Source organism: Coregonus lavaretus (genome assembly GCF_964263955.1).
Source record: "Coregonus lavaretus genome assembly, contig: HAP1_SCAFFOLD_3004, whole genome shotgun sequence".
Taxonomy (NCBI): Eukaryota; Metazoa; Chordata; class Actinopteri; order Salmoniformes; family Salmonidae; genus Coregonus; species Coregonus lavaretus.
This window is the reverse complement of record NW_028163507.1, coordinates 118-27,500: the sequence shown is the minus strand read 5'-3', so window position 1 is coordinate 27,500 and position 27,383 is coordinate 118. Positions and strand designations below refer to the sequence as shown.

The window sequence follows — 27,383 nt, the reverse complement described above, 5'->3', positions numbered from 1 at the left end:
CCCAACTACATCGGCCCTGAGATCCTCAGAGGGGAAGACTACGGTGAGTCCCTCCCGTCAACAACACATACATGGAGGAAATGGGGAGAACTCTGGGAATTTGCCTTTTAGAAACTCCAAACAAAAAGTGAAAATAATGAACAGATCTCTGTCATTACCAAACTATTGCTGTCATTACCATACTATTGCTGTCATTACCATACTATTGCTGTCATTACCAAACTATTGCTGTCATTACCAAACTATAGCTGAATCTAACCAAGATGGCTGAAGGTTGTCTGTCGTCTCTCTCCAGGGTTCAGTGTTGACTGGTGGGCATTAGGCGTGCTCATGTTTGAGATGATGGCCGGGAGGTCCCCGTTCGACATCATCACTGACAATCCTGACATGAACACAGAGGAGTACCTCTTCCAAGGTGAGAGAGCCCTCTACTACAGTTTTGAAGTGGATTAATAACAGCGCTTCTTACCTAATGTCTCAAAGTGCTTCACATTGTTAAGTGTGACGTCCACTACTACTACGCGATATGTAGCACCCACCTGAGTGATGCATGGTGGCCATTTTGTGTCAAAAACAACAAATGCTCTATCCACATTGGCTACTCACTCCTCCACTCAAGGGCATGATTATTCAGGATAGCAGTACTTCATATGTCTTTAAATGTCATACTGTGTATTTTGGTGCTCCAAACCCCCTCAGGCAGCACACAAACACACCACGTCTCTCAATACATTACTCATTTATTTATTTATTCTGTGTTATAAATCGATAAAGATTTGCACATAAAAAACAAGTATGAGACATTCGGACAGCTGGAGCAATACCACAGGAGAGCTAATTGCTTCTTGTATGACATATTTGTAGGCTACCAGACGTGTTAAGCCATATAAATATAATTGATTCAATGGTGATGCCCATTCTGGTTATTTTATTTGTATGTGTTATACTGTACTACAACCCACCCCATACCCTGCTGGAGCGAACATTCCTCCATACCTCCCCCCAGTCTCTCTCCACCGTACACACCTATGGCAGCTTGGGCATGGGCACTGAAACCCATGGGCATCTGCCAGCCCTTTGGTTTTCCTCACGCCCCCACAGGGCAAGCAGCATGCTCCTGGATGCCACCTCGCTAGCGGAAACCAGCCCCTCTCTCCGTAGGGGGTGACCAGCCTTATGTCATCACCCTGACCAGTGCCAACCTCACCCTGGGCAACCCTGGCACACATGCCAACCCCACAGAACCATAGACTGACAAACAGAGTTTAGGGTTGGCATGGTGGTATCCAAAGTTCCACGACAATCAGGTTCTTGCGTTTAGGTTCTAAGCTAGTGAGAATGTTAGTGTCATGGAACATTTGGTGCCAACCTGGTGGTGGATAGTATTTGGCCAAGCTCTCTCTCTCTCTCTCTTTCTCTCTGTCTGTCTGTCTGTCTGCCTTTCCATCCATACTATGCTACACTGTACCATACTCTACCTCTCCCCAACCCTTCCTTCTGGCGACCACTAGACACATCACCATCAGTGTTCCTAACCCCTAACCCTGGCCCCAGGCCCCTGGCCCCAGGCCCCAGATAGTGGCCCCAGAAATCTGTCATTCTGCCCTTGAGCAAGGCAGTTAAACCCCCACAACAACAGCTCCCCGGGCGCTCAATGTGGCAGCCCCCCAACACACCTCTCCGTTTCAGAGGGGTTGGGTTAATAGCAGAAGTCAAGTATCGGTTGGACAGTAAAAATAAATGTAATTGAATTTAAACCCTAACGCTGGTGTTTACCCTAACCCGGGGTGCCATCAACATCACAAATAGAGTCTACGTCCCAAATGGCACTGGTCAAAAGTAATGTACCAGATAGGGACTAGGGTGCCATTTGGTACACAGCCAGAGACTGATCCAGTTATCATTTCATTAGGACTCAGCGTAAACAAACAGATCAGAGAGGAAGAAGAGGAGGATAAACAGCACTCTTTACTCTTCCGTCTCTAATCTGTTCATCAGAGAGCCAGGGAAGTTAAACTGCGTTGCGTCTGCCTCGTCTGCTCCTAGACACGCAATGTTTGTTATGACTGCAGGGGGTGGGGTTTGAGGCCAATCAAGGATTTACTTGACCCGACAGAGAATACGTCCCAATAATCTGTCCTTTCTCCTGAAGTGTGCACTTGTACACTTCCCTTTATGGATTTAACAGGAAATAAGAAACTCCATGTAGCCCATGCCTACACCAATCCCATTTCTATTTATTTATATATGTGGGGAGGAATGAACATGTGCACGGCTCAGGAGGAAGGAGAGATTATAGGGACATACCCAGAGTGTCAGTGGGTCCAACTAACCAACAAGGTCAGCTGCTACGCAATACCACCAAACTGTTTCCCACTGTGGAAAACAGAACTTGCTGTACTACAGTGGGGCGGTACACTGGTGTGTCGAGCCTGTATCCAGCCTGTGTGCCACGAGTCTCAAGGCGGCACACGACTGAAGCAGTCACAGAAGAGCCTCCTCCTCTCTCTACTCCTCTCTCCTCCTCCTCCCCTTCAGCTCATACGCAGCAGACACGGGCAGGTTGGATGGTGAATCACCAATTGTTTGCCTCCCTCCCTCCGCAGGATTGTCCTCCCTCTCTCTTTCTCATGCATTCTCTCTCTCTCTGTCTTCTCCACACAGTTATTCTGGAAAAAACAATTCGCATCCCAAGGTCTCTGTCGGTAAAGGCTGCCAGCGTGCTGAAGGGCTTTTTAAACAAGGTGAGAGAAGGACACTGTAGTGTTCACCAAGTGCGTCCAATAAAGCGTCTCCCTCCCTCCCCCTCAGTGAAATCAGCCTGTGTAGGAACGTGGCCAAGACACTATTAGGACAGCACCATGACAGCCATTCTGTGAAGGCCATATCCATTTGGCCGAGAGACAGAGAGTGTGTGTGTTTGTGTGTGTGTTTGTGTGTGTGTTATGGATGTTTTTACTTGTGTACGTGTGTGTGTGTGTGTGTGTGCGTGCGTACGGCCATGTGTGTTTTGCTCACAGTGTCTGCGGTGACTTATGAGAGTATTTGTTTCTACATGTGTCAGTGTACCTGATATACATGGCTATAGTAAGACAGTATAGTGGAGAGTGAATGGCCTTGGAGCTTTTCACATTAAATCTTTGCTAGTTAGGGCGGTGATATTAAAATGATTGTACTGATGAAAATACCATAGCCCCACTGTTGGGAGTCAACAGATAGGCTAGCGTATTTCAGCTGTCAAGGAAATACTGGCTCCATTTAACAAAAACTACTACTCCAGATTACATTTCTAACAGAATAGTAGAAAATAGTAGCAAATGAATCAGCTGTAAATTAAATATAAAAATATAAAAATAAAAATATACACTACCGGTCAAAAGTTTTAGAACACCTACTCATTCAAGGGGTTTTCTTTATTTTTACTATTTTCTACATTGTAGAATAATAGTGAAGACATCAACATTATGAAATAACACATATGAAATCATGTAGTAACCAAAAAAGTGTTAAACAAATCAAAATATATTTTATATTTGAGATTCTTCAAATAGCCACCATTTGCCTTGATGACAGCTTTGCACACTCTTGGCATTCTCTCAACCAGCTTCATGTGGTAGTCACCTGGAATGCATTTCAATTAACAGGTGTGCCTTCTTAAAAGTTAATTTGTGGAATTTCTTTCCTTCTTAATGCTTTTGAGCCAATCAGTTGTGTTGTGACAAGGTAAAGTGGGTATACAGAAGATAGACCTATTTGGTAAAAGACCAAGTCCATATTATAGCAAGAACAGCTCAAATAATCAAAGAGAAACGACAGTCCATCATTACTTTAAGACATGAAGGTCAGTCAATATGGAACATTTCAAGAACTTTGAAAGTTTCTTCAAGTGCAGTCGCAAAAACCATCAAGCGCTATGATGAAACTGGCTCTCATGAGGACCGCCACAGGAAAGGAAGACCCAGAGTTACATCTGCTGCAGAGGATAAGTTCATTAGAGTTACCAGCCTCAGAAATTGCAGCCCAAATAAATGCTTCACAGAGTTCAAGTAACAGACACATCTCAACATCAACTGTTCAGAGGAGACTGTGTCAATCAGGCCTTCATGGTCGAATTGCTGCAAAGAAACCACTACTAATGGACACCAATAATAAGAAGAGACTTGCTTGGGCCAAGAAACACGAGTAATGGACATTAGACCGGTGGAAATGTGTCCTTTGGTCTGGAGTCCAAATTTGAGATTTCTTGTTCCAACCGCCGTGTCTTTGTGAGATGTGGTGTGGGTGAACGGATTATCTCCGCATGTGTATTTCCCACTATAAAGCATGGAGGAGGAGGTGTTATGGTGTGGGGGTGCTTTGCTGGTGACACTGTCTGTGATTTATTTAGAATTCAAGGCACACTTAACCAGCATGGCTACCACAGAATTCTGCAGCGATACACCATCCCATCTGGTTTGGGCTTAGTGGGACTATCATTTGTTTTTCAACAGGACAATGACCCAACACACCTCCAGGCTGTGTAAGGACTATTTCACCAAGAAGATTAGTGATGGAGTTCTGCATCAGATGACCTGGCCTCCACAATCCCCCGACCTCAACCAAATTGAGATGGTTTGGGATGAGTCGGACCGCTGAGTGAAGGAAAAGCAGCCAACAAGTGCTCAGCATATGTGGGAACTCCTTCAAGACTGTTGGAAAAGCATTCCAGGTGAAGCTGGTTGAGAGAATGCCAAGAGTGTGCAAAGCTGTAATCAAGGCAAAGGGTGGCTATTTGAAGAATCTCAAATATAAAATATATTTTGGTTTGTTTAACACTTTTCGGGTTACTACATGATTCCATATGTGTTATTTCATAGTTTTGATGTCTTCACTATTATTCTACAATGTAGAAAATAGGAAAAATAAAGAAAAACCCTCGAATGAGTAGGTGTTCTAAAACTTTTGACCGGCAGTGTATGTAAAGAAAATATTATATGATTGTGGAGTTACACTGTTAGTTCAATCGGTGACACGTGAATTGCTGGCAGCATAAGGAGTTAGTGCTTCTTTCATTGGTGATAATCAACTAGTTTTGGGATATTACAAGGGTGGAGGAATAGTGTAAGGGTTTGTTTGAGGGAAATACATACTGAACTTTGTGTTTAATTTGAGTAAATATTACATCTCTACATTATACCAAGATCACATTGCTGTAATTTGCTGTAATTGGTGCAATAAGCCACCTAGTTTTTCCCTAGCCACTGTTCTTCTTTCTGCCTCTGCACTGCTTGCTCTTTGGGGTTTTAGGCTGGGGATCTGTAAACCACATTGTGACAATTGCTGCTGTTAAAACCGGTTTATAAAATACATTTGAATTTAATTAATCACGTCAACTCTTAATTCTACTAATTTCTCTCTACCTAACAGGACCCCAAAGAGCGTCTGGGTTGCCAGGTCCAAACGGGCTTCACTGACATCAAGTCGCACACGTTTTTCCGCAGTATAGACTGGGACCAGGTAAGCCTCCAATCATATCCACTTAGCAGCGTAGAAAAAATAAATGTGAATAAACCCATCTTGGTCGGTCAGTATCACCTGTGGGAACCCATCTTGGTCGGTCAGTATCACCTGTGGGAACCCATCTTGGTCGGTCAGACACTCAGTATCACCTGTGGGAACCCATCTTGGTCTGTCAGTATCACCTGTGGGAACCCATCTTGGTCGGTCAGTATCACCTGTGGGAACCCATCTTGGTCGGCCAGTATCACCTGTGGGAACCCATCTTGGTCAGCCAGTATCACCTGTGGGAACCCATATTGGTCGGTCAGTATCACCTGTGGGAACCCATCTTGGTCAGCCAGTATCACCTGTGGGAACCCATCTTGGTCAGCCAGTATCACCTGTGGAAATCCATTTGGGTCAGTCAGTATCACCTGGGGGAACCCATCTTGGTCAGCCAGTATCACCTGTGGAAATCCATTTGGGTCAGTCAGTATCACCTGGGGGAACCCATCTTGGTCAGCCAGTATCACCTGTGGGAACCCATCTTGGTCAGCCAGTATCACCTGTGGAAATCCATTTGGGTCAGTCAGTATCACCTGGGGGAACCCATCTTGGTCAGCCAGTATCACCTGGGGGAACCCATCTTGGTCAGCCAGTATCACCTGTGGGAACACATCTTGGTCGGTCAGACGGTCAGCATGTTACTTTGATTCCCATTATGTCTATTTTGCATTACTTCATGCTATAATGATGCTGTAATGATGCTATAATGATGGGTACACTATCCTTTATATCACCAATCTCATGAAAATGGTACAGAAGATACTTGCATGCTGACTGCAGGAATGTCCACCAGAGCTGTTGCCAGATAATTGAATGTTCATTTGTCTACCATAAGCCGCCTCCAACGTCGTTTTAGAGAATTTGGTAGTACGTCCAACCAGCCTCACAACCGCAGACCACGTGTAACCATGTCAGCCCAGGACCTCCACATCCGGCTTCTTCACCTGCGTGATCGTCTGAGAACAGCCACCCAGACAGCTGATGAAACTGAGGAGTATTTCTGTCTGTAAAAAAGCCCTTTTGTGGGGAAACATTTTCTCTGATTGGCTGGGCCTGGCTCCCCAGTGGGTGGGCATGGCTCCCAAGTGGGTGGGCCTATGCCCTCCCAGGCCCACCCATGGCTGCGCCCCTGCCCAGTCATGTGAAATCCATAGATTAGGGCCTTATATGAACTGTAACTCCGTAAAATCATTGAAATTGTTGCATGTTGCGTTTACATTTTTGTTCAGTATAGTTATTGGGGGGTGAAACAATATTTACTCTTATTGCTAATGGTTAATTATAGCTCAAGGCATTTTCGACGGCATGACTTTGTTAACTTCGACAACTAGGAAGTTTTCCGTCTGATTCCTTCCGAGTCATTTCCCTCAGCAATCAGCCCATGTAATACTGTATTAACTAACCAGTGTTGGAGAGGAGGGCTCTTAGGGAGCTAAATGAATGGAGCACACAGACACAGGGTGTTAACCCACCACTGTGTAGAACACATTGACTGCCTCCTCTTTGTAGCTCCACCACAAATAAAAGTTAATTCTAAATGATGCACATGCACCATCGAACAGAAACTCTGTGTGTGTGTGTTGAGGGGAGGTTGCGTAATTGATTGTGTACAGCTGACACACACAGCTATTTGAAAGCAACGTGGAAGTGGGAGCTAGGCCAATGCAATATTACAGTGAGGTCCAAAAGTATTTGGACAGTGACACCTTTTTGTTGTTGTTTTGGCTTTGCACTCAAAGCACTTAGGATTTGAAATCATACAATGACTATGAGGTTAAAGTGCAGACTGTCAGCTTTAATTTGAGTGTATTTTGAAAGTTACAGAGGCATAAATATCATACCCCCTGAAAAATGCTAACCTCCCCTGATATTGGTAATGGTGAGAGGTTAGCATGTCTTGGGGGTATGATATAAAATGCTAACCTCCCCTGATATTGGTAATGGTGAGAGGTTAGCATGTCTTGGGGGTATGATATAAAATGCTAACCTCCCCTGTTATTGGTAATGGTGAGAGGTTAGCATGTCTTGGGGGTATGATCTTTGACCCTTCTGTAACTTTCTCACTCATCATTATTCACGATTCATTCGGGTTTATCCGTAATCATGGTAGCATCCACATTAATGTAGAAGTGTTTAGAAACATATTCTATACTTATTTACAATACAAATGACTCCAAAATGACACAATATGTATGTATAAAAAGTGCTATAATTTCTAAACGGTTCACCTCATAGTAATTGTATGATTTCAATCCCTAAGTGCTGGAGTACAGAGCCCAAAAACAAAAAAAAATTGTCAAAGTCCAAATACTTGCTCATACACGGTGACCGGGACAGGAGTCTGTGTTTCAGCACATTATTAGTTTGTAGTCAAAGCCTCTCCTGTATATTCAACACAAACGAGGGGAAATGCCTTGTTCACAGCAGTGCCTCCTTTTCTGTGAGATGCTTCTGGCAATATCAATTATCTATAGAATATGTCAGTCAACAGCATGCATCTTGTGAGGAAAAGCAGTATAACTAGATTATAACCAACTGGTCTCTGTTGCGATCATGTTTAGATTTATTTTTTCATGACGAGACCAAGACATCATGGGAAAGACATTATCTTCTGGTTGTTATCTGGTCAGATTACAACCAGATAACAACCAGATAAAGATGTACAGTACCAGTCAAAAGTTTTAGAACACCTACTCATTCCAGGGTTTTTCTTTATTTTTACTATTTTCTACATTGTAGAATAATAGTGAAGACATCAAAACTATGAAATAACACAGATGGAATCATGTAGTAACCAAAAAAGTGTTAAACAAATGTATTTTATATTTGAGATTCTTCAAATAGCCACCCTTTGCCTTGATGACAGCTTTACCCACTCTTGGCATTCTCTCAACCAGCTTCATGAGGTAGTCACCGGAATGTATTTCCTTCTTAATGCATTTGAGCCAATCAGTTGTGTTGTGACAAGGTAGGGGGGGGGGGGGGGGTATACATTTACATTTAAGTCATTTAGCAGACGCTCTTATCCAGAGCGACTTACAGTTAGTGAGTGCATACATTTTTCATACTGGCCCCCCGTGGGAATCGAACCCACAACCATGGCGTTGCAAACGCCATGCTCTACCAACTGAGCTACACGGGGCCTATACAGAAGATAGCCCTATTTGGTAAAATACCAAGTCCATATTATGGCAAGAACAGCTCAAATAAGCAAAGAGAAACAACAGTCCATCATTACTTTAAGACATGAAGGTTAGTCAATACGGAGCATTTGAAGAATCAAGCGCTATGATGAAACTGGCTCTCATGAGGACTGCGACAGGAATGGAAGACCCAGAGTTAACTCTGCTGCAGAGGATAAGTTCATTAGAGTTACCAGCCTCAGAAATTGCAGCCCAAATAAATGCTTCACAGAATTCAAGTAACAGACACATCTCAACATCAACTGTTCAGAGGGGACTGTGTGAATCAGGCCTTCATGGTCAAATTGCTGCAAAGAAACCACTACTAATGGCCACCAATAAGAAGAAGAGACCTGCTTGGACCAAGAAACACGAGCAATGGACATTAGACCGGTGGAAATGTGTCCAAATTGGAGATTTTTGGTTCCAACCGCTGTGTCTTTGTGAGACGCGGTGTGGGTGAACGGAGGATCTCCGCATCTGTATTTCCCACCGTAAAGCATGGAGGAGGAGGTCTTATGGTTTGGGGGTGCTTTGCTGGTGACACTGTCTGTGATTTATTTAGAATTCGAGGCACCCTTAACAAGCATAGCTACCACAGCATTCTACAGCGATACGCCATCCCATCTGGTTTGGGCTTAGTGGGACTATCATTTGTTTTTCAACAGGACAATGACCCAACACACCTCCAGGCTGTGTAAGGGCTATTTGACCAAGAAGGAGAGTGATGGAGTGCTGCATCAGATGACCTGGCCTCCACAATCCCCCAACCTCAACCCAATTGAGATGGTTTGGGATGTCGGACCGCAGAGTGAAGGAAAAGCAGCCAACAAGTGCTCAGCATATGTGGAAACTCCTTCAAAACTGTTGGGAAAGCATTCCAGGTGAAGCTGGTTGAGAGAATGCCAAGAGCATGCAAAGCTGTCATCAAGGCAAAGGGTGGCTATTTTAAAATATATTTTGATTTGTTTAAAACTTTTTTGTTTGCTACATGATTCCATGTTTTATTTAATAGTTTTGATATCTTCACTATTATTCTGCAATGTAAAAAATAGTAAAAAGAAAAGAAAAACCCTTGAATGAGTAGGTGTGTCCAAACTTTTGACTGGTAGTGTATTTTTCGAGTTGCAAAAAAAACATAATGGCATCACTTCAACATCTTTTGTCCGCTGGTTTAGTAACTTCTACCTCCTGACTATGATCCTAACCAGTCTTATCAGATACATTCTGCAAAGGTGGATTGCGGAAGGGTAGATGGGAGGGAACATCTTAATGGAATGAAGTGCAGCCTGTGTCCCTGACGTCAAGCTCGGCACTGTGACGTCAAGCTCGACACTGTGCCAGCCTATCCTGTGGGAGGATCAGAACCTCTGCAGCAGTAACCAGCTGCAGCATCGTGGCTCTTACCAGAGATACAGTGGAGCATCGTAACCCACTGCAAGAGGATTAGAGGCAGGCAGTGATTAGATAACTGGTCTAGACAGACAGACAGATACCCTGGCGTGATTTCTCTTCACTAAATAGGCTCAAGCCTACAGTGGAACATAACGTTCATGCCCCAAAGTCAAAGATACAAAGCCGTGGGTAAGTCTCTCTTGGCCCATAGTGGTCTTTGGCGATATACCGTTCATACCGGGGTATTTCTAAATACAGAAGGTATGATTTTTATTTTACTTGGGGAAGGTTGGGTGCTCCCCCTCGAACGTGCTATGCCACTGATTATAACTATAAGTTAAGTGTAACTATAAGAAATCTAAGATCAGGGTTTCCAGCTATGCATTTGTTTTGCTAACTTGCTATCTATGGGGCTAGATGTCAAGATTAGGGTTCTTGGTTACAGCAGAGACATTCAATCCCCTCCTGGATCAAGATCCCTGTTGCCTTAATAGTTTTTTAGGGAAATGGCGCCCCATGTGTTCACATTCGGTAATACCGTATATACCCCGGTATGGTACAGAAATGGTATGACAGTATGAAAATCTGGATACCGCCCAACCCTAGCCCATAGACTTCTTTGGTCTAAAATACTAAACTTGTCCTTTAATAAATTATCTCCCAATAGTTCAAAGTATCAGATTTGTCATGCAGGCAATGGAAATAAATTGTGTGAAGTGTCATCTTGACGTCTAGCCACATTTTCATCTATTTTTTTTAATTTTTATTTCACCTTTATTTAACCAGGTAAGCCAGTTGAGAACAGGTTCTCATTTACAACTGCGACCTGGCCAAGATAAAGCATAGTAGTGCAATAAAAAACAACAACACAGAGTTACATATGGGGTAAAAAACATAAAGTCAGAAATACAACAGAAAATATATATACAGTGTGTGCAAATGTAGCAAGTTATGGAGGTAAGGCAGTAAATAGGCTATAGTGCAGAATAATTACAATAGTATTAACACTGGAATGCTAGATGTGCAAGAGATTATGTGCAAATAGAGATACTGGGGTGCAAAAGAGCAAAATAAATAACAATATAGGGATGAGGTAGTTGGGTGGGCTAATTTCAGATGGGCTGTGTACAGGTGCAGTGATCGGTAAGGTGCTCTGACAACTGATGCTTAAAGTTATTGAGGGAGATAAGAGTCTCCAGCTTCAGAGATTTTTGCAATTCGTTCCAGTCATTGGCAGCAGAGAACTGGAAGGAATGGCGGCCAAAGGAGGTGTTGGCTTTGGGAATGACCAGTGAGATATACCTGCTGGAGCGCAGACTACGGGTGGGTGCTGCTATGGTGACCAATGAGCTAAGATAAGGCGGGGATTTGCCTAGCAGTGATTTATAGATGGCCTGGAGCCAGTGGGTTTGACGACGAACATGTAGTGAGGACCAGCCAACAAGAGCGTACAGGTCACAGTGGTGGGTAGTGTATGGGGCTTTGGAGACAAAACGGATGGCACTGTGATAGACTACATCCAATTTGCTGAGTAGAGTGTTGGAGGCTATTTTGTAAATGACATCGCCGAAGTCAAGGATCGGTAGGATAGTCAGTTTTACGAGGGCATGTTTGGCAGCATGAGTGAAGGAGGCTTTGTTGCGAAATAGGAAGCCGATTCTAGATTCTAGAGTCTGGAAGTTGAGTTTACAGTCTAACCAGACACCTAGGTATTTGTAGTTGTCCACATACTCTAGGTCAGACCCGTCGAGAGTGGTGATTCTAGTCGGGTGGGCGGGTGCCAGCAGCGTTCGATTGAAAAGCATGCATTTAGTTTTACTAGTGTTTAAGAGCAGTTGGAGGCTACTGAAGGATTGTTGTATGGCATTGAAGCTCGTTTGGAGGTTTGTTAACACAGTGTCCAATGAAGGGCCAGATGTATACAAAATGGTGTCGTCTGCGTAGAGGTGGATCTGAGAGTCACCAGCAGCAAGAGCGACATCATTGATATACACAGAGAAAAGTGTCGGCCCAAGAATTGAACCCTGTGGCACCCCCATAGAGACTGCCATAGGTCCAGACAACAGGCCCTTCAATTTGACACACTGAAATCTATCTGAGAAGTAGTTGGTGAACCAGGCGAGGCAGTCATTTGAGAAACCAAGGCTATTTAGTCTGCCAATAAGAATGCGGTGGTTGACAGAGTCGAAAGCCTTGGCCAGGTCGATGAAGACGGCTGCACAGTACTGTCTATTATCAATCGCGGTTATAATATCGTTTAGGACCTTGAGCGTGGCTGAAGTGCACCCGTGACCAGCTCGGAAACCGGATTGCATAGCGGAGAAGGTACGGTGGTATTCGAAATGGTCGATTATCTGTTTGTTAACTTGGCTTTCGAATACTTTCGAAAGGCAGGGCAGGATGGATATAGGTCTGTAGCAATTTGGATCTAGAGTGTCACCCCCTTTGAAGAGGGGGATGACCGCGGCAGCTTTCCAATCTCTGGGGATCTCAGACGTTATGAAAGAGAGGTTGAACAGACTAGTAATAGGGGTAGCGACAATTTCGGCGGCTAGTTTTAGAAAGAAAGGGTCCAGATTGTCTAGCCCAGCTGATTTGTAGGGGTCCAGATTTTGCAGCGCTTTCAAAACATCAGCTGTCTGAATTTGTGTGAAGGAGAAGCGGGGGGGGCATGGGCAAGTTGCAGCAGAGGGTGCAGAGTTGGTGGCCGGGTTAGTGGTAGCCAGATGGAAAGCATGGCCAGCTGTAGCAAAATGCTTGTTGAAATTCTCGATTATTGTAGATTTATCGGTGGTGATAGTGTTTCCTAGCCTCAGTGCAGTGGGCAGCTGGGAGGAAGTGCTCTTATTCTCCATGGACTTTACAGTGTCCCAAAACTTTTTGGAGTTAGTGCTACAGGATGCAAATTTCTGTTTGAAAAAGTTAGCCTTTGCTTTCCTGACTGCTTGTGTATATTGGTTCCTAACTTCCCTGAAAAGTTGCATATCGCGGGGGCTATTTGATGCTAATGCTGTACGCCACAGGATGTTTTTGTGCTGGTCAAGGGCAGTCAAGTCTGAGGAGAACCAGGGGCTATATCGGTTCTTAGTTCTGTATTTTTTGAATGGGGCATGTTTATTTAAGATTGAGAGGAAATTACTTTTAAGGAACAACCAGGCATCCTCTACTGACGGAATGAGATCTATATCCATCCAGGATACCTGGGCCAGGTCAATTAGGAAGGCCTCCTCGCTAAAGTGTTTTAGGGAGCGTTTGACAGTGATGAGGGGTGGTCGTTTGACCGCGGACCCGTTACGGACGCAGGCAATAAGGCAGTGATCGCTGAGATCCTGGTTGAAGACAGCTGAGGTGTATTTAGAGGGTATGTTAGTCAGGATGATATCTATGAGGGTACCCATGTGCCCATGTACCCACCTATATTCTTCGTAGCTGTCTATTTACCACCCCAAACCGATGCTGGCACTATGACCGCACCCAATGAGCTGTATTCTGCCATAAGCAAACAGGAAAACGCTCATCCAGAGGCGGCGCTCCTAGTTGTCGGGGACTTTAATGCAGGGAAACTTAAATCAGTTTTACCTCATTTCTACCAGCATGTTAAATGTGCAACCAGAGGGGAAAAAAACTCTAGACCACCTTTACTCCACACACAGAGACGCATACAAAGCTCTCCCGCTCCTCCATTTGGCAAATCTGACCATAATTCTATCCTCCTGATTCCTGCTTACAAGCAAAAACTAAAGCAGGAAGCACAGTGACTCGGTCAAAAAAAAAGTGGTCAGATGAAGCAGATGCTAAGCTACAGGACTGTTTTGCTAGCACAGACTGGAATATGTTACGGGATTCTACCGATGGCATTGAGGAGTACACCACATCAGTCACTAGCTTCGTCAATAAGTGCATCGATGACGTCGTCCCCACAGTGACTGTACGTACATACCCAAACCAGAAGCAATGGATTACAGGCAACATCCGCACTGAGCTAAAGGGTAGAGCTGCTGCTTTCAAGGAGCGGGTCTCTAACCCGGAACCTTATAAGAAATCCCGCTATGCCCTCTGACGAACCATCAAACAGGCAAAGCGTCAATACAGGACTAAGATCGAATCGTACTACACCAGCTCTGACGCTCGTCGGATGTGGCAGGGCTTGCAAACTATTACGGACTACAAAGGGAAGCAGAGCCGCGAGCTGCCCAGTGACACGAGCATACCAGATGAGCTAAATTACTTTTATACTCGCTTCAAGGCAAGTAACACTGAAACATGCATGAGAGCATCAGCTGTTCCGGACGACTGTGTGATCACGCTCTCCGTAGTTGATGTGAGTAATACCTTTAAACAGGTCAACATTCACAAGGCCGCAGGGCCAGACGGATTACCAGGACGTGTACTCCGAGCATGCGCTGACCAACTGGCAAGTGTCTTCACTGACATTTTCAACCTCTCCCTGTCTGAGTCTGTAATACCAACATGTTTCAAGTAGACCACCATAGTCCCTGTGCCCAAGAACACTAAGGTAACCTGCCTAAATGACTACCGACCCGTAGCACTTACGTCTGTAGCCATGAAGTGCTTTGAAAGGCTGGTCATGGCTCACATCAACACCATTATCCCAGAAACCCTAGACCCACTCCAATTTGCATACCGCCCCAACAGATCCACAGATGATGCAATCTCTATTGCACTCCACACTGCCCTTTTACACCTGGACAAAAGGAACACCTATTTGAGAATGCTATACATTGACTACAGCTCAGTTTTCAACACCATAGTGCCCTCAAAGCTCATCACCAAGCTAAGGACCCTGGGACTAAACACCTCCCTTTGCAACTGGATCCTGGACTTCCTGACGGGCTGCCCCCTGGTGGTAAGGGTAGGTAAAAACACATCCGCCACGCTGATCCTCAACACGGGGGCCCCTCAGGGGTGTGTGCTCAGTCCCCTCCTGTACTCCCTGTTAACTCATGACTGCATGGCCAGGCACGACTCCAACACCATCATTAAGTTTGCCGATGACACAACAGTGGTAGGCCTGATCACCGACAAAGACGAGACAGCCTATAGGGAGGAGGTCAGAGACCTGGCCCTGTGGTGCCAGGACAACAACCTCTCCCTCAACGTGATCAAGACAAAGGAGATGATTGTGGACTACAGGAAAAAGAAGAGGACCGAGCACGCCCCCATTCTCATCGACGGGGCTGTAGTGGAGCAGGGTGAGAGCTTCAAGTTCCTTGGTGTCCACATCACCAACAAACTAACATGGTCCAAGCACACCAAAACAGTCGTGAAGAGGGTATGACAAAACCTATTCCCCCTCAGGAGACTGAAAAGATTTGGTATGGGTTCTCAGATCCTCAAAAGCTTCTACAGCTGCACCATCGAGAGCATCCTGACTGGTTGCATCACTGCCTGGTATGGCAACTGCTCGGCCTCCGACCGCAAGGCACTACAGAGGGTAGTGTGTACGGCCCAGTACATCACTGGGGCCAAGCTTCCTGCCATCCAGGACCTCTATACCAGGCAGTGTCAGAGGAAGGCCCTAAAAATTGTCAAAGACTCCAGCCGCCCTAGTCAGACTGTTCTCTCTGCTACCGCACGGCAAGCGGTACTGGAGCGCCAAGTCTAGGTCCAAGGGGCTTCTAAACAGCTTCTACCCCCAAGCCATAAGACTCCTGAACATCTAATCAAATGGCTACCCCCCTCCTTTTACGCTGCTGCTACTCTCTGTTTATTATCTATGCATAGTCACTTTAATAACTCTACCTACATGTACAGTGGGGAGAACAAGTATTTGATACACTGCCGATTTTGCACGTTTTCCTACTTACAAAGCATGTAGAGGTCTGTAATTTTTATCATAGGTACACTTAAAACTGTGAGAGACGGAATCTAAAACAAAAATCCAGAAAATCACATTGTATGATTTTTAAGTAATTCATTTGCATTTTATTGCATGACATAAGTATTTGATACATCAGAAAAGCAGAACTTCATAATTGGTACAAAAACCTTTGTTTGCAATTACAGAGATCATACGTTTCCTGTAGGTCTTGACCAGGTTTGCACACACTGCAGCAGGGATTTTGTCCCACTCCTCCATACAGACCTTCTCCAGATCCTTCAGGTTTCGGGGCTGTCGCTGGGCAATACGGACTTTCAGCTCCCTCCAAAGATGTTCTACTGGGTTCAGGTCTGGAGACTGGCTAGGCCACTCCAGGACCTTGAGATGCTTCTTACGGAGCCACTCCTTAGTTGCCCTGGCTGTGTGTTTCGGGTCATTGTCATGCTGGAAGACCCAGCCTCGACCCATCTTCAATGCTCTTACTGAGGGAAGGAGGTTGTTGGCCAAGATCTTGCGATACATGGCCCCATCCATCCTCCCCTCAATATGGTGCAGTCGTCCTGTCCCCTTTGCAGAAAAGCATCCCCAAAGAATGATGTTTCCACCTCCATGCTTCACGGTTGGGATGGTGTTCTTGGGGTTGTACTAATCCTTCTTCTTCCTCCAAACACGGCGAGTGGAGTTTAGACCAAAAAGCTCTATTTTTGTCTCATCAGACCACATGACCTTCTCCCATTCCTCCTCTGGATCATCCAGATGGTCATTGGCAAACTTCAGACGGGCCTGGACATGCGCTGGCTTGAGCAGGGGGACCTTGCGTGCGCTACAGGATTTTAATCCATGACGGCGTAGTGTGTTACTAATGGTTTTCTTTGAGACTGTGGTCCCAGCTCTCTTCAGGTCATTGACCAGGTCCTGCCGTGTAGTTCTGGGCTGATCCCTCACCTTCCTCATGATCATTGATGCCCCACGAGGTGAGATCTTGCATGGAGCCCCAGACTGAGGGTGATTGACCGTCATCTTGAACTTCTTCCATTTTCTAATAATTGCGCCAACAGTTGTTGCCTTCTCACCAAGCTGCTTGCCTATTGTCCTGTAGCCCATCCCAGCCTTGTGCAGGTCTACAATTTTATCCCTGATGTCCTTACACAGCTCTCTGGTCTTGGCCATTGTGGAGAGGTTGGAGTCTGTTTGATTGAGTGTGTGGACAGGTGTCTTTTATACAGGTAACGAGTTCAAACAGGTGCAGTTAATACAGGTAATGAGTGGAGAACAGGAGGGCTTCTTAAATAAAAACTAACAGGTCTGAGAGAGCCGGAATTCTTACTGGTTGGTAGGTGATCAAATACTTATGTCATGCAATAAAATGCAAATGAATTACTTAAAAATCATACAATGTGATTTTCTGGATTTTTGTTTTAGATTCCGTCTCTCACAGTTTTAAGTGTACCTATGATAAAAATTACAGACCTCTACATGCTTTGTAAGTAGGAAAACCTGCAAAATCGGCAGTGTATCAAATACTTGTTCTCCCCACTGTATACGCATATACAGTGGGGGAAAAAAAGTATTTAGTCAGCCACCAATTGTGCAAGTTCTCCCACTTAAAAAGATGAGAGAGGCCTGTAATTTTCATCATAGGTACACGTCAACTATGACAGACAAAATGAGATTTTTTTTCTCCAGAAAATCACATTGTAGGATTTTTAATGAATTTATTTGCAAATTATGGTGGAAAATAAGTATTTGGTCAATAACAAAAGTTTCTCAATACTTTGTTATATACCCTTTGTTGGCAATGACACAGGTCAAACGTTTTCTGTAAGTCTTCACAAGGTTTTCACACAATGTTGCTGGTATTTTGGCCCATTCCTCCATGCAGATCTCCTCTAGAGCAGTGATGTTTTGGGGCAGTCGCTGAGCAACACAGACTTTCAACTCCCTCCAAAGATTTTCAATGGGGTTGAGATCTGGAGACTGGCTAGGCCACTCCAGGACCTTGAAATGCTTCTTACGAAGCCACTCCTTCGTTGCCCGGGCGGTGTGTTTGGGATCATTGTCATGCTGAAAGACCCAGCCACGTTTCATCTTCAATGCCCTTGCTGATGGAAGGAGGTTTTCACTAAAAATCTCACGATACATGGCCCCATTCATTCTTTCCTTTACACGGATCAGTCGTCCTGGTCCCTTTGCAGAAAAACAGCCCCAAAGCATGATGTTTCCACCCCCATGCTTCACAGTAGGTATGGTGTTCTTGGATGCAACTCAGCATTCTTTGTCCTCCAAACACGACGAGTTGAGTTTTTACCAAAAAGTTATATTTTGGTTTCATCTGACCATATGACATTCTCCCAATCCTCTTCTGGATCATCCAAATGCATTCTAGCAAACTTCAGACGGGCCTGGACATGTACTGGCTTAAGCAGGGGGACACGTCTGGCACTGCAGGATTTGAGTCCCTGGCGGCGTAGTGTGTTACTGATGGTAGGCTTTGTTACTTTGGTCCCAGCTCTCTGCAGGTCATTCACTAGGTCCCCCCGTGTGGTTCTGGGATTTTTGCTCACCGTTCTTGTGATCATTTTGACCCCACGGGGTGAGATCTTGCGTGGAGCCCCAGATCGAGGGAGATTATCAGTGGTCTTGTATGTCTTCCATTTCCTAATAATTGCTCCCACAGTTGATTTCTTCAAACCAAGCTGCTTACCTATTGCAGATTCAGTCTTCCCAGCCTGGTGCAGGTCTACAATTTTGTTTCTGGTGTCCTTTGACAGCTCTTTGGTCTTGGCCATAGTGGAGTTTGGAGTGTGACTGTTTGAGGTTGTGGACAGGTGTCTTTTATACTGAAAACAAGTTCAAACAGGTGCCATTAATACAGGTAACAAGTGGAGGACAGAGGAGCCTCTTAAAGAAGAAGTTACAGGTCTGTGAGAGCCAGAAATCTTGCTTGTTTGTAGGTGACCAAATACTTATTTTCCACCATAATTTGCAAATAAATTCATTAAAAATCCTACAATGTGATTTTCTGGATTTTTTTTCTCAATGTGTCTGTCATAGTTGACGTGTACCTATGATGAAAATTACAGGCCTCTCTCATCTTTTTAAGTGGGAGAACTTGCACAATTGGTGGCTGACTAAATACTTTTTTTCCCTACTGCATGTCGGAAAAAATCAGTTATAAATTCCTCTGTCCTAGTTAAAAACAAGTTATCATCCAATAGGCTTTGATTACATTTCCAATATCCTCGCCCACGTGGAAATTCAGTAAGAGTAATGTATATGCCAATTATATGATGGTCCGACCGCATTTTGTCCCCTATCAACACTTTTTAAACTTTTGGTGCCAACGAGAATGACATAAGAAAGAAGTCAAGACGACTAGCTTGATTGAGTCTCTGCCATGTATATCTCACTAGATCAGGATATTTAAGCCTCCATATATCTACTAGTTCTGATGTATCCATGACATTCACGATTTCCTTAAGAGCATGAGGGTGATTGTTTGTTTGTAGTGTGATTTCCTTTACGGTCCATTGAGCTATTTAAAACGGTATTATAATCTCCCACCATAATAATAGAGTCTTGAATTGCTTGCAAGGTCGATCATTTATTATATAAATGTTCAAAGAAGTGTGAAACCTCCATGTTAAAAAGCTTGTCGAAGCTGTGACGGCGTACCGCTGTGTGCCTCAGTGTCTGTGGGGAGTAGAAGGTGTGGAATTCGTACACGCCGCAAGAAACGTAGCTGTCTCGGGCCTTGACAGAACTCCCGGGCTCGGTGCAGCTCTTTGACTGCCGTTGTTTAAGCATATTAATATTAATCACAACACAGGCTCCTAAGGGAGCGCTTGCTTTCCCTCTGAAGCGGTGACACCTTTGAATATAATTTACCTCATGCTCTTTTTTATTGTTTGTGTTTTGAACAACACCAACCTGCCAGAGAGTGAGAGCTGTCAACCTGATGCTTTTTTTGTAGTTGTTGAGGCGTGAGACATGTTCTTCAGTCACGATAGTGTCTTAGCATTTGCTGTCACATGTTGCCATCTAGAAACAAAATATTGCAGACTGTGCCAGAGTGTAGCAAGAGAGTGGTTCAGAATGCAGATGGTTGCCATTTTCCTTTGTTGATAAATGAAGATCTAAATGAGATATGAACTAGCACTACCCATCTCTGCTGTTGATTAGTAATTAGTCCTGCCATATCAGCAGCTGCGTTCTCACTCTTGTCCTGGCTGCTGTGGCGATGAACAACATCATCATCACCTTGCCCCTCTGGAGTCCTCCGTATCACACACATACACTCTCTCTCTCTCTCTCTCTCTCTCTCTCTCTCTCTCTCTCTCTCTCTCTCTCTCTCTCTCTCTCTCTCTCTCTCTCTCTCTCTCTCTCTCTCTCTCTCTCTCTCTCTCTCTCTCTCTCTCTCTCTCTCTCTCTCTCTCTCTCTCTCTCTCTCTCTCTCTCTCTCCCTCTCTCTCTCTCTCTCTCTCTCTCTCTCTCTCTCTCTCTCTCTCTCTCTCTCTCTCTCTCTCTCTCTCTCTCTCTCTCTCTCTCTCTCTCTCTCTCTCTCAATTTCAATTCAATTCAATTTAAGGGCTTTATTGGCATGGGAAACGTGTGTTAACATTGCCAAAGCAAGTGAAGTAGATAGTAAACAAAAGTGAAATAAACAACAAATATTAACAGTAAACATTACACTCAGAAGTTTCAAAAGAATAAAGACATTTCAAATGTCATATTATGTCTATATACAGTGTTGTAACAATGTGCAAATAGTTAAAGTACAAATGGGAAAATAAATAAACATAAATATGGGTTGTATTTACAATGGTGTTTGTTCTTCACTGGTTCCCCTTTTCTTGTGGCAACAGGTCACAAATCTTGCAGCTGTGATGGCACACTGTGGTTTTTCACCCAGTAGATAAGGGAAATTGGGTTTGTTTTCAAATTCTTTGTGGATCTGTGTAATCTGAGGGAAATATGTGTCTCTAATATGGTCATACATTTGGCAGGAGGTTAGGAAGTGCAGCTCAGTTTCCACCTCATTTTGTGGGCAGTGTGCACATAGGCAGACCTGGCTCTCAAGAGAAGACAGGCTACGACGGCCTTTCTCAATAGCAAGGCTATGCTCACTGAGTCTGTACATAGTCAAAGCTTTCCTTAAGTTTGGGTCAGTCACAGTGGTCAGGTATTCTGCCACTGTGTACTCTCTGTTTAGGGCCAAATAGCATTCTAGTTTGCTCTGTTTTTTTTGTTTGTTCTTTCCAATGTGTCAAGTAATTCTCTTTTTGTTTTCTCATGATTTGTTTGGGTCCAATTGTGTTGTTGTTGTTGTCCTGGGGCTGTGTGGGGTCTGTTTCTGTTTGTGAACAGAGCCCCAGGACTCTTTTGTTTTCTCATGATTTGTTTGGGTCCAATTGTGTTGTTGTTGTTGTCCTGGGGCTGTGTGGGGGGTCTGTTTCTGTTTTGTGAACAGAGCCCCAGGACAAGCTTACTTAGGGGACTCTTCTCCAAGTTCATCTCTCTGTAGGTGATGGCTTTGTTATGGAAGGTTTGGGAATCGCTTCCTTTTAAGTGGTTATAGAATTTAACGGCTCTTTTCTGGATTTTGATAATTAGCGGGTATTGGCCTAATTCTGCTCTGCATGCATTATTGGTGTTTTACGTTGTACACGGGGGATGTTTTTGCAGAATTCTGCATGCAGAGTCTCAATTTGGTGTTTGTCCCATTTTGTGAATTCTTGGTTGGTGAGCGGACCCCAGACCTCAGAACCATAAAGGGCAATGGGTCTATAACTGATTCAAGTATTTTTATCAGATCCTAATTGGTATGTCACATTTTATATTCTTTTGATGGCAGAGAAGGCCCTTCTTGCCTTGTCTCTAAGATCGTTCACAGCTTTGTGGAAGTTACCTGTGGCGCTGATGTTTAGGCGAGGTATGTATAGTTTTTTGTGTGCTCTAGGGCGACGGTGTCTAGATGGAATTTGTATTTGTGTTCCTGGCAACTGGACCTTTTTTGGAACACCATTATTTTTGTCTTACTGAGATTTACTGTCAGGGCCCAGGTCTGACAGAATCTGTGCAGAAGATCTATGTGCTGCTGTAGGCCCTCCTTGGTTGGTGACACAAAAGCACCAGATCTCAGCAAACAGAAGACATTTGACTTCAGATTCTAATAGGGTGAGGCCGGGTGCTGCAGACTGTTCTAGTGCCCTCGGCAATTCGTTGATATATATGTGAAGAGGGTGGGGCTTAAACTGCATCCCTGTCTCACCCCACGGCCCTGTGGAAAGAAATGTGTGTGTTTTTTGCTAATTTTAACCGCACACTTGTTGTTTGTGTACATGGATTTTATATAATGTCGTATGTTTTTTCCCCAACCCCACATTCCATCAATTTGTATAGCAGACCCTCATGCCAAATTGAGTCAAAAGCTTTTTGAAATCAACAAAGCATGAGAAGACTTTGCCTTTGTTTTGGTTTGTTTGTTTGTCAATTAGGGTGTGCAGGGTGAATACGTGGTCTGTCGTACGGTAATTTGGTAAAAAGCCAATTTGACATTTGCTCAGTACATTGTTTTCACTGAGGAAATGAACTAGTCTGCTGTTAATGATAATGCAGAGCATTTTCCCAAGATTGCTGTTGACGCATATCCCACGGTAGTTATTGGGGTCAAATTTGTCTCCACTTTTGTGGATTGGGGTGATCAGTCCTTGGTTCCAAATATTGGGGAAGATGCCAGAGCTAAGGATGATGTTAAAGAGTTTAAGTATAGCTAATTGAAATTTGTGGTCTGTATATTTTATCATTTCATTGAGGATACCATCAACACCACAGGACTTTTTGGGTTGGAGGGTTTGTATTTTGTCCTGTAGTTAATTCAATGTAATTGGAGAATCCAGTGGGTTCTGGTAGTCTTTAATAGTTGATTCTAAGATTTGCATTTGATCATGTATATTTTTTTGCTGTTTGTTCTCTGTTATAGGGCCAAAAAGATTGGAGAAGTGGTTTACCCATACATCTCCGTTTTGTCTCTCTCTCTCTCGCTCTCTGTCTCTGTCTCTCTCTCTCTCTCTCTCTCTCTCTCTCTCTCTCTCTCTCTCTCTCTCTCTCTCTCTCTCTCTCTCTCTCTCTCTCTCTCTGTCTCTCTCTCTGTCTCTCTATGTCTCTCTTTCTCTCTCTCTCTTTCTCTGTCTCTCTCTCTCTCGCTCTCTCCCCTCTCTCCCTCTCTTTCGCTCTCTCTCACACACACTCGTACACACACATACAGACATGCACACAAACACACACACACACTCGCGCACACACACATGCATTCACTCACTCTCTCGCACACACATACACTCGCAAGCACACCCACACACGCTCACTCCTCTCGCTCTCTCTCTCTCTCTCTCTCGCTCTCTCTCGCTCTCTCTCTCTCTCTCTCTCTCTCTTTCTCTCTCTCTCTCTCTCTCTTTCTCTCTCTCCCGTCACAGACACAGGCCACGTCAGACAGTGCTGCTCCCCCTTTCAAGCCCCCTCGGGCCACTTTCTCTAGGAGGATAGAGCAGAGCTAAGACACTGGGGCCACTTCCTCTCTGAGTAGGAGAGAGCAGAGCCAAGGCCCCGGGCCACTTCCTCTCTGAGTAGGATAGAGCAGAGCTAAGGCCCTGGAGCCACTTCCTCTCTGAGTAGGAGAGAGCAGAGCTAAGGCCCCGGGGCCACTTCCTCTCTGAGTAGGATAGAGCAGAGCCAAGGCCCCGGGCCACTTCCTCTCTGAGTAGGAGAGAGCAGAGCCAAGGCCCCATTGCCACTTCCTCTCTGAGTAGGAGAGAGCAGAGCCAAGGCCCCGGGCCACTTCCTCTCTGAGTAGGAGAAGGCAGAGCCAAGGCCCCGGGGCCACTTCCTCTCTGAGTAGGAGAGAGCAGAGCTAAGGCCCCGGGGCCACTTCCTCTCTGAGTAGGAGAGAGCAGAGCTAAGGCACTGGGGCCACTTCCTCTCTGAGTAGGATAGAGCAGAGCCAAGGTCCTGGGGCCACTTCCTCTCTGAGTAGGAGAAAGTAGAGCCAAGGCCCCGGGGCCACGTCCTCTCTGAGTAGGAGAGAGCAGAGCCAAGTCCCCGGGCCACTTCCTCTCTGAGTAGGATAGAGCAGAGCCAAGGCCCCGGGCCACTTCCTCTCTGAATAGGAGAAGGCAGAGCCAAGGCCCCGGGGCCACTTCCTCTCTGAGTAGGAGAAAGCAGAGCCAAGGCCCCGGGGCCACTTCCTCTCTGAGTAGGAGAGAGCAGAGCTAAGGCACTGGGGCCACTTCCTCTCTGAGTAGGAGATAGCAGAGCCAAGGTCATGGGGCCACCTCCTTTCTGAGTAGGAGAGAGCAGAGCTAAGGCACTGGCCTGCCTGGCTGCCTGGCTTCTACACGCTTCATTACCACCTCACAGGGCTTCTGCAGACAGCCAGCCAGCCAGCCAGCCAGCCAGCCAGCCAGCCTACACTACATCAGAGACATAAAGAGAGAGAAGGGAGGGGAGGACTGGGAGAGAGAGGGGAGGGAAAGAGAGGTGAAGGAGAGAGAGACCTGGATAGATAGAGAGAGAAGGGAGGAGGGAAAGAGAGCGGGAGGGGTAGAGCGGAAGAGAGGGGGAATAGTAGGGAGAGAAAACGAAAGAGACTTAGAGAGGGAGGAAGAGAGAGAAAGAGAGGTGTTCTGTGCTGTTTGAAGCTCTTCCCACAAGTGCTTTGAACCAATAACAGTAATGATCCATCGCAGTTGCCTGAGAGCCAGCAGGGAAATCAAGAACCCAGAAATGCACACACATGCATGTGTGTGCACGCACCAAACACACTGTAATTGAAAAGGAAAGTGTGGGCTTTGTGGAGAAAAAAATATATATATACATGTTGCTAAAGAAAATACACACCAATCCATTTTAGTCTCACTATATCCATGTCCTCATAAGGAAAATACAGAAATTATATATTTTCAAAAAAACAAAACTGATGGTTTTGAAAATCCGATGGTTTTCTATGTCTGTCTTTTTCCAACAATCTAAGGTTCTCTGTGGACTTTTGCATGACAGAGGACTTGGAAACCATGGAAATGAACCACACATGAACCCTCACTCTGCAGGGGGCAGTGAATCACCCACTAACAGTATAGATAGGCTCACCCTTCCTTCCCCCATCATATTTTCCCTCCCCTGCTTTCCTCTCTGTATCTCTGTTCTCTTCCTCACCAAGGTCTGCTTTACGGGTAGCATCTTGTTGCACAGGTCAACCACTTTTTGGAGGAAAGAAAATTCAAATGTATTTGATTATGATGATGACTGTTAAAATGTTTTTTCCTGGCATACGTGTATTCAACATAGCCAGGAGACAGACGCACAGTGTAACGTTTACAGAGTAAGATGTAGGGACTACCTGACCTTGTCCCATAAAAAAAAAAACGCTTGTTTTAGTCTTCCGTTGAAAAAATGTTTTGCTACGTTGTGCACTAATGACAGTGTTGTTGTGCTTGTATCCCCATGCAGCTGGAGAAGAAACAGATGGCCCCGCCCTTCAAGCCCCAGATCACAGACGACTATGGCCTGGAGAACTTTGACACCCAGTTCACCAACGAACCAGTGCAGCTAACGCCAGACGATGAGTAAGTCCAGTCCTTCCAAATGACTAGCCTGACATACGACTAAATATTTGAAAATAAAAATGAAAAAATATGTATGCACTCACTAACTGTAAGTCGCTCTGGATAAGAGCGTCTGCTAAATGACTAAAATGTAAAATGTAATCAATACTATTTATTTATTGAAGTGTTATAGGCCTATAGATGAGATTGAACAAGCCATCAAACTAGGTGTGTACCCTTGGCCATATATTAAACATCAGAACACAAATGTTATAGCTTACTGTATAAACTACTAGTGTTATAATAACTTGGTACCTCTCACAGGACCAGTCCATTCCAGTCTGTTTCCTGTACCATAAGGGATTGGAGACTGGAGGCTGAGACTGGGGGCTTGTCCAGAAACAACCCCTAGCCCCTACTCCCTAGAGATTATTAGTTTGAAACAATAGGGTGAAAATTCCCCCTATAGCCTGTCGGAGGGAAAGGTTGAGCTATCCCTGTATTGCTTAAACCTATCAAATAATCTCAAATCTCCACAAGTGTCTAGGGGGTAGCTTCTGGACAGGGTCTATTCAGGGGTCTGCAACGTGTGGCTCTATGGCTAACTCAGACTATAATTGTAGTAGTGCAGATCTTCAACAACCAGAGAGCATTCACCACCTCAGAGAGCATTCACCACCTCAGAGAGCATTCACCACCTCAGAGAGCATTCACCACCTCAGAGAGCATTCACCACCTCAGAGAGCATTCACCACCTCAGAGAGCATTCACCACCTCAGAGAGCATTCATCACCTCAGAGAGCATTCACCACCTCAGAGAGCATTCACCACCTCTGAATCTGCAACATAAAAGGGTCAACATTTATATTGTACATTTTACATTTACATTTTAGTCATTTAGCAGATGCTCTTATCCAGAGCGACTTACAGGAGCAATTAGGGTTAAGTGCCTTGTTCAAGGGCACATCGACAGATTTTTCACCTAGTCGGCTCGGGGATTAGTCGGCTACCTGCCGTACAATGAAATGCTGCTATGGCTCTGCCCTCATTGTAAAAGAAACCCACAAAAAAAACACCCACAACAGTGTTTGGGAGTAGATAAGAGACATCAGACGTGTGATGACTCCACTGAACAAAGATCTACTTGGACATCCACTCTTTCTCTCTTTTATCCCTGTTCTTTCATCTTCAGTCCGTTTTACTGTGCCAAGTCTCTGACTCTCGATGTCTTTGAAAATAATTGTCTTCAATAAGGAAAAAAATAAAGAAAATCCCCTTCCAACAATGACTTCAGTCGTACGTTGTGTTTTGATCGATGTGGACATGTTGTCCGTGGGGGATTTGACAGGATCCTTGTTTTAGATTAACTTCGAAAGAATGGGCTAAAAAGATTTGGCATAGCAACAGAGGTGACTGCTGTCCTACCGAGGGGCTCTGTAGCCAGAGTATGACAAACAAGCCAGGCTTTTCTCTGCGGGTGCAGGAAAACTATTCCAAACGATCCCATGTGGCTTTGCAGGTGGTGCCAATAGATATTACTGGGCAGACGTTTGTCAACATTTTCATTAAATTATCCATTGTGGACAAATTCTGATGTTCAGGGCTCAATGTTTGGTTTGTAATCATTCAGCTTTCTATATAGATGTATTGGCGATCAGATGAACAACACAAATTCTAGGCATTTCTTTGTCTGTTTCGAGGCCATACAAAGGCATATAATCTATCTATCCATCTACCCAGGATAGAAACCCACAGTATTTCTGGCGTTCTGACACAGTAGTTGAGGTGTGTCTACTGAGGTGAGGTCAGATCAACCGGTGG

At 44.8% G+C, this 27,383-nt stretch overlaps 1 protein-coding gene across 1 annotated transcript in view; it reads left to right on the top strand.

The window, feature by feature from the left end:
* Window positions 1-25,587, top strand: part of LOC311118050 (protein kinase C zeta type-like) — a gene marked incomplete at its 3' end in the record, with an annotated part of 64,787 nt that extends 39,200 nt beyond the window's left edge. Inside the window, exons 10-14 of the mRNA XM_084192925.1 lie at window positions 1-43; window positions 296-415; window positions 2,665-2,744; window positions 5,407-5,496; window positions 25,468-25,587. The exon at window positions 1-43 is cut by the window's left edge and continues 45 nt beyond it. Of these exons, the coding sequence (XP_084049051.1) occupies window positions 1-43; window positions 296-415; window positions 2,665-2,744; window positions 5,407-5,496; window positions 25,468-25,587 (453 nt within the window). The remainder of the gene's footprint in view (window positions 44-295; window positions 416-2,664; window positions 2,745-5,406; window positions 5,497-25,467) is intronic.
* Between the last annotated feature and the right edge of the window lie 1,796 nt (window positions 25,588-27,383).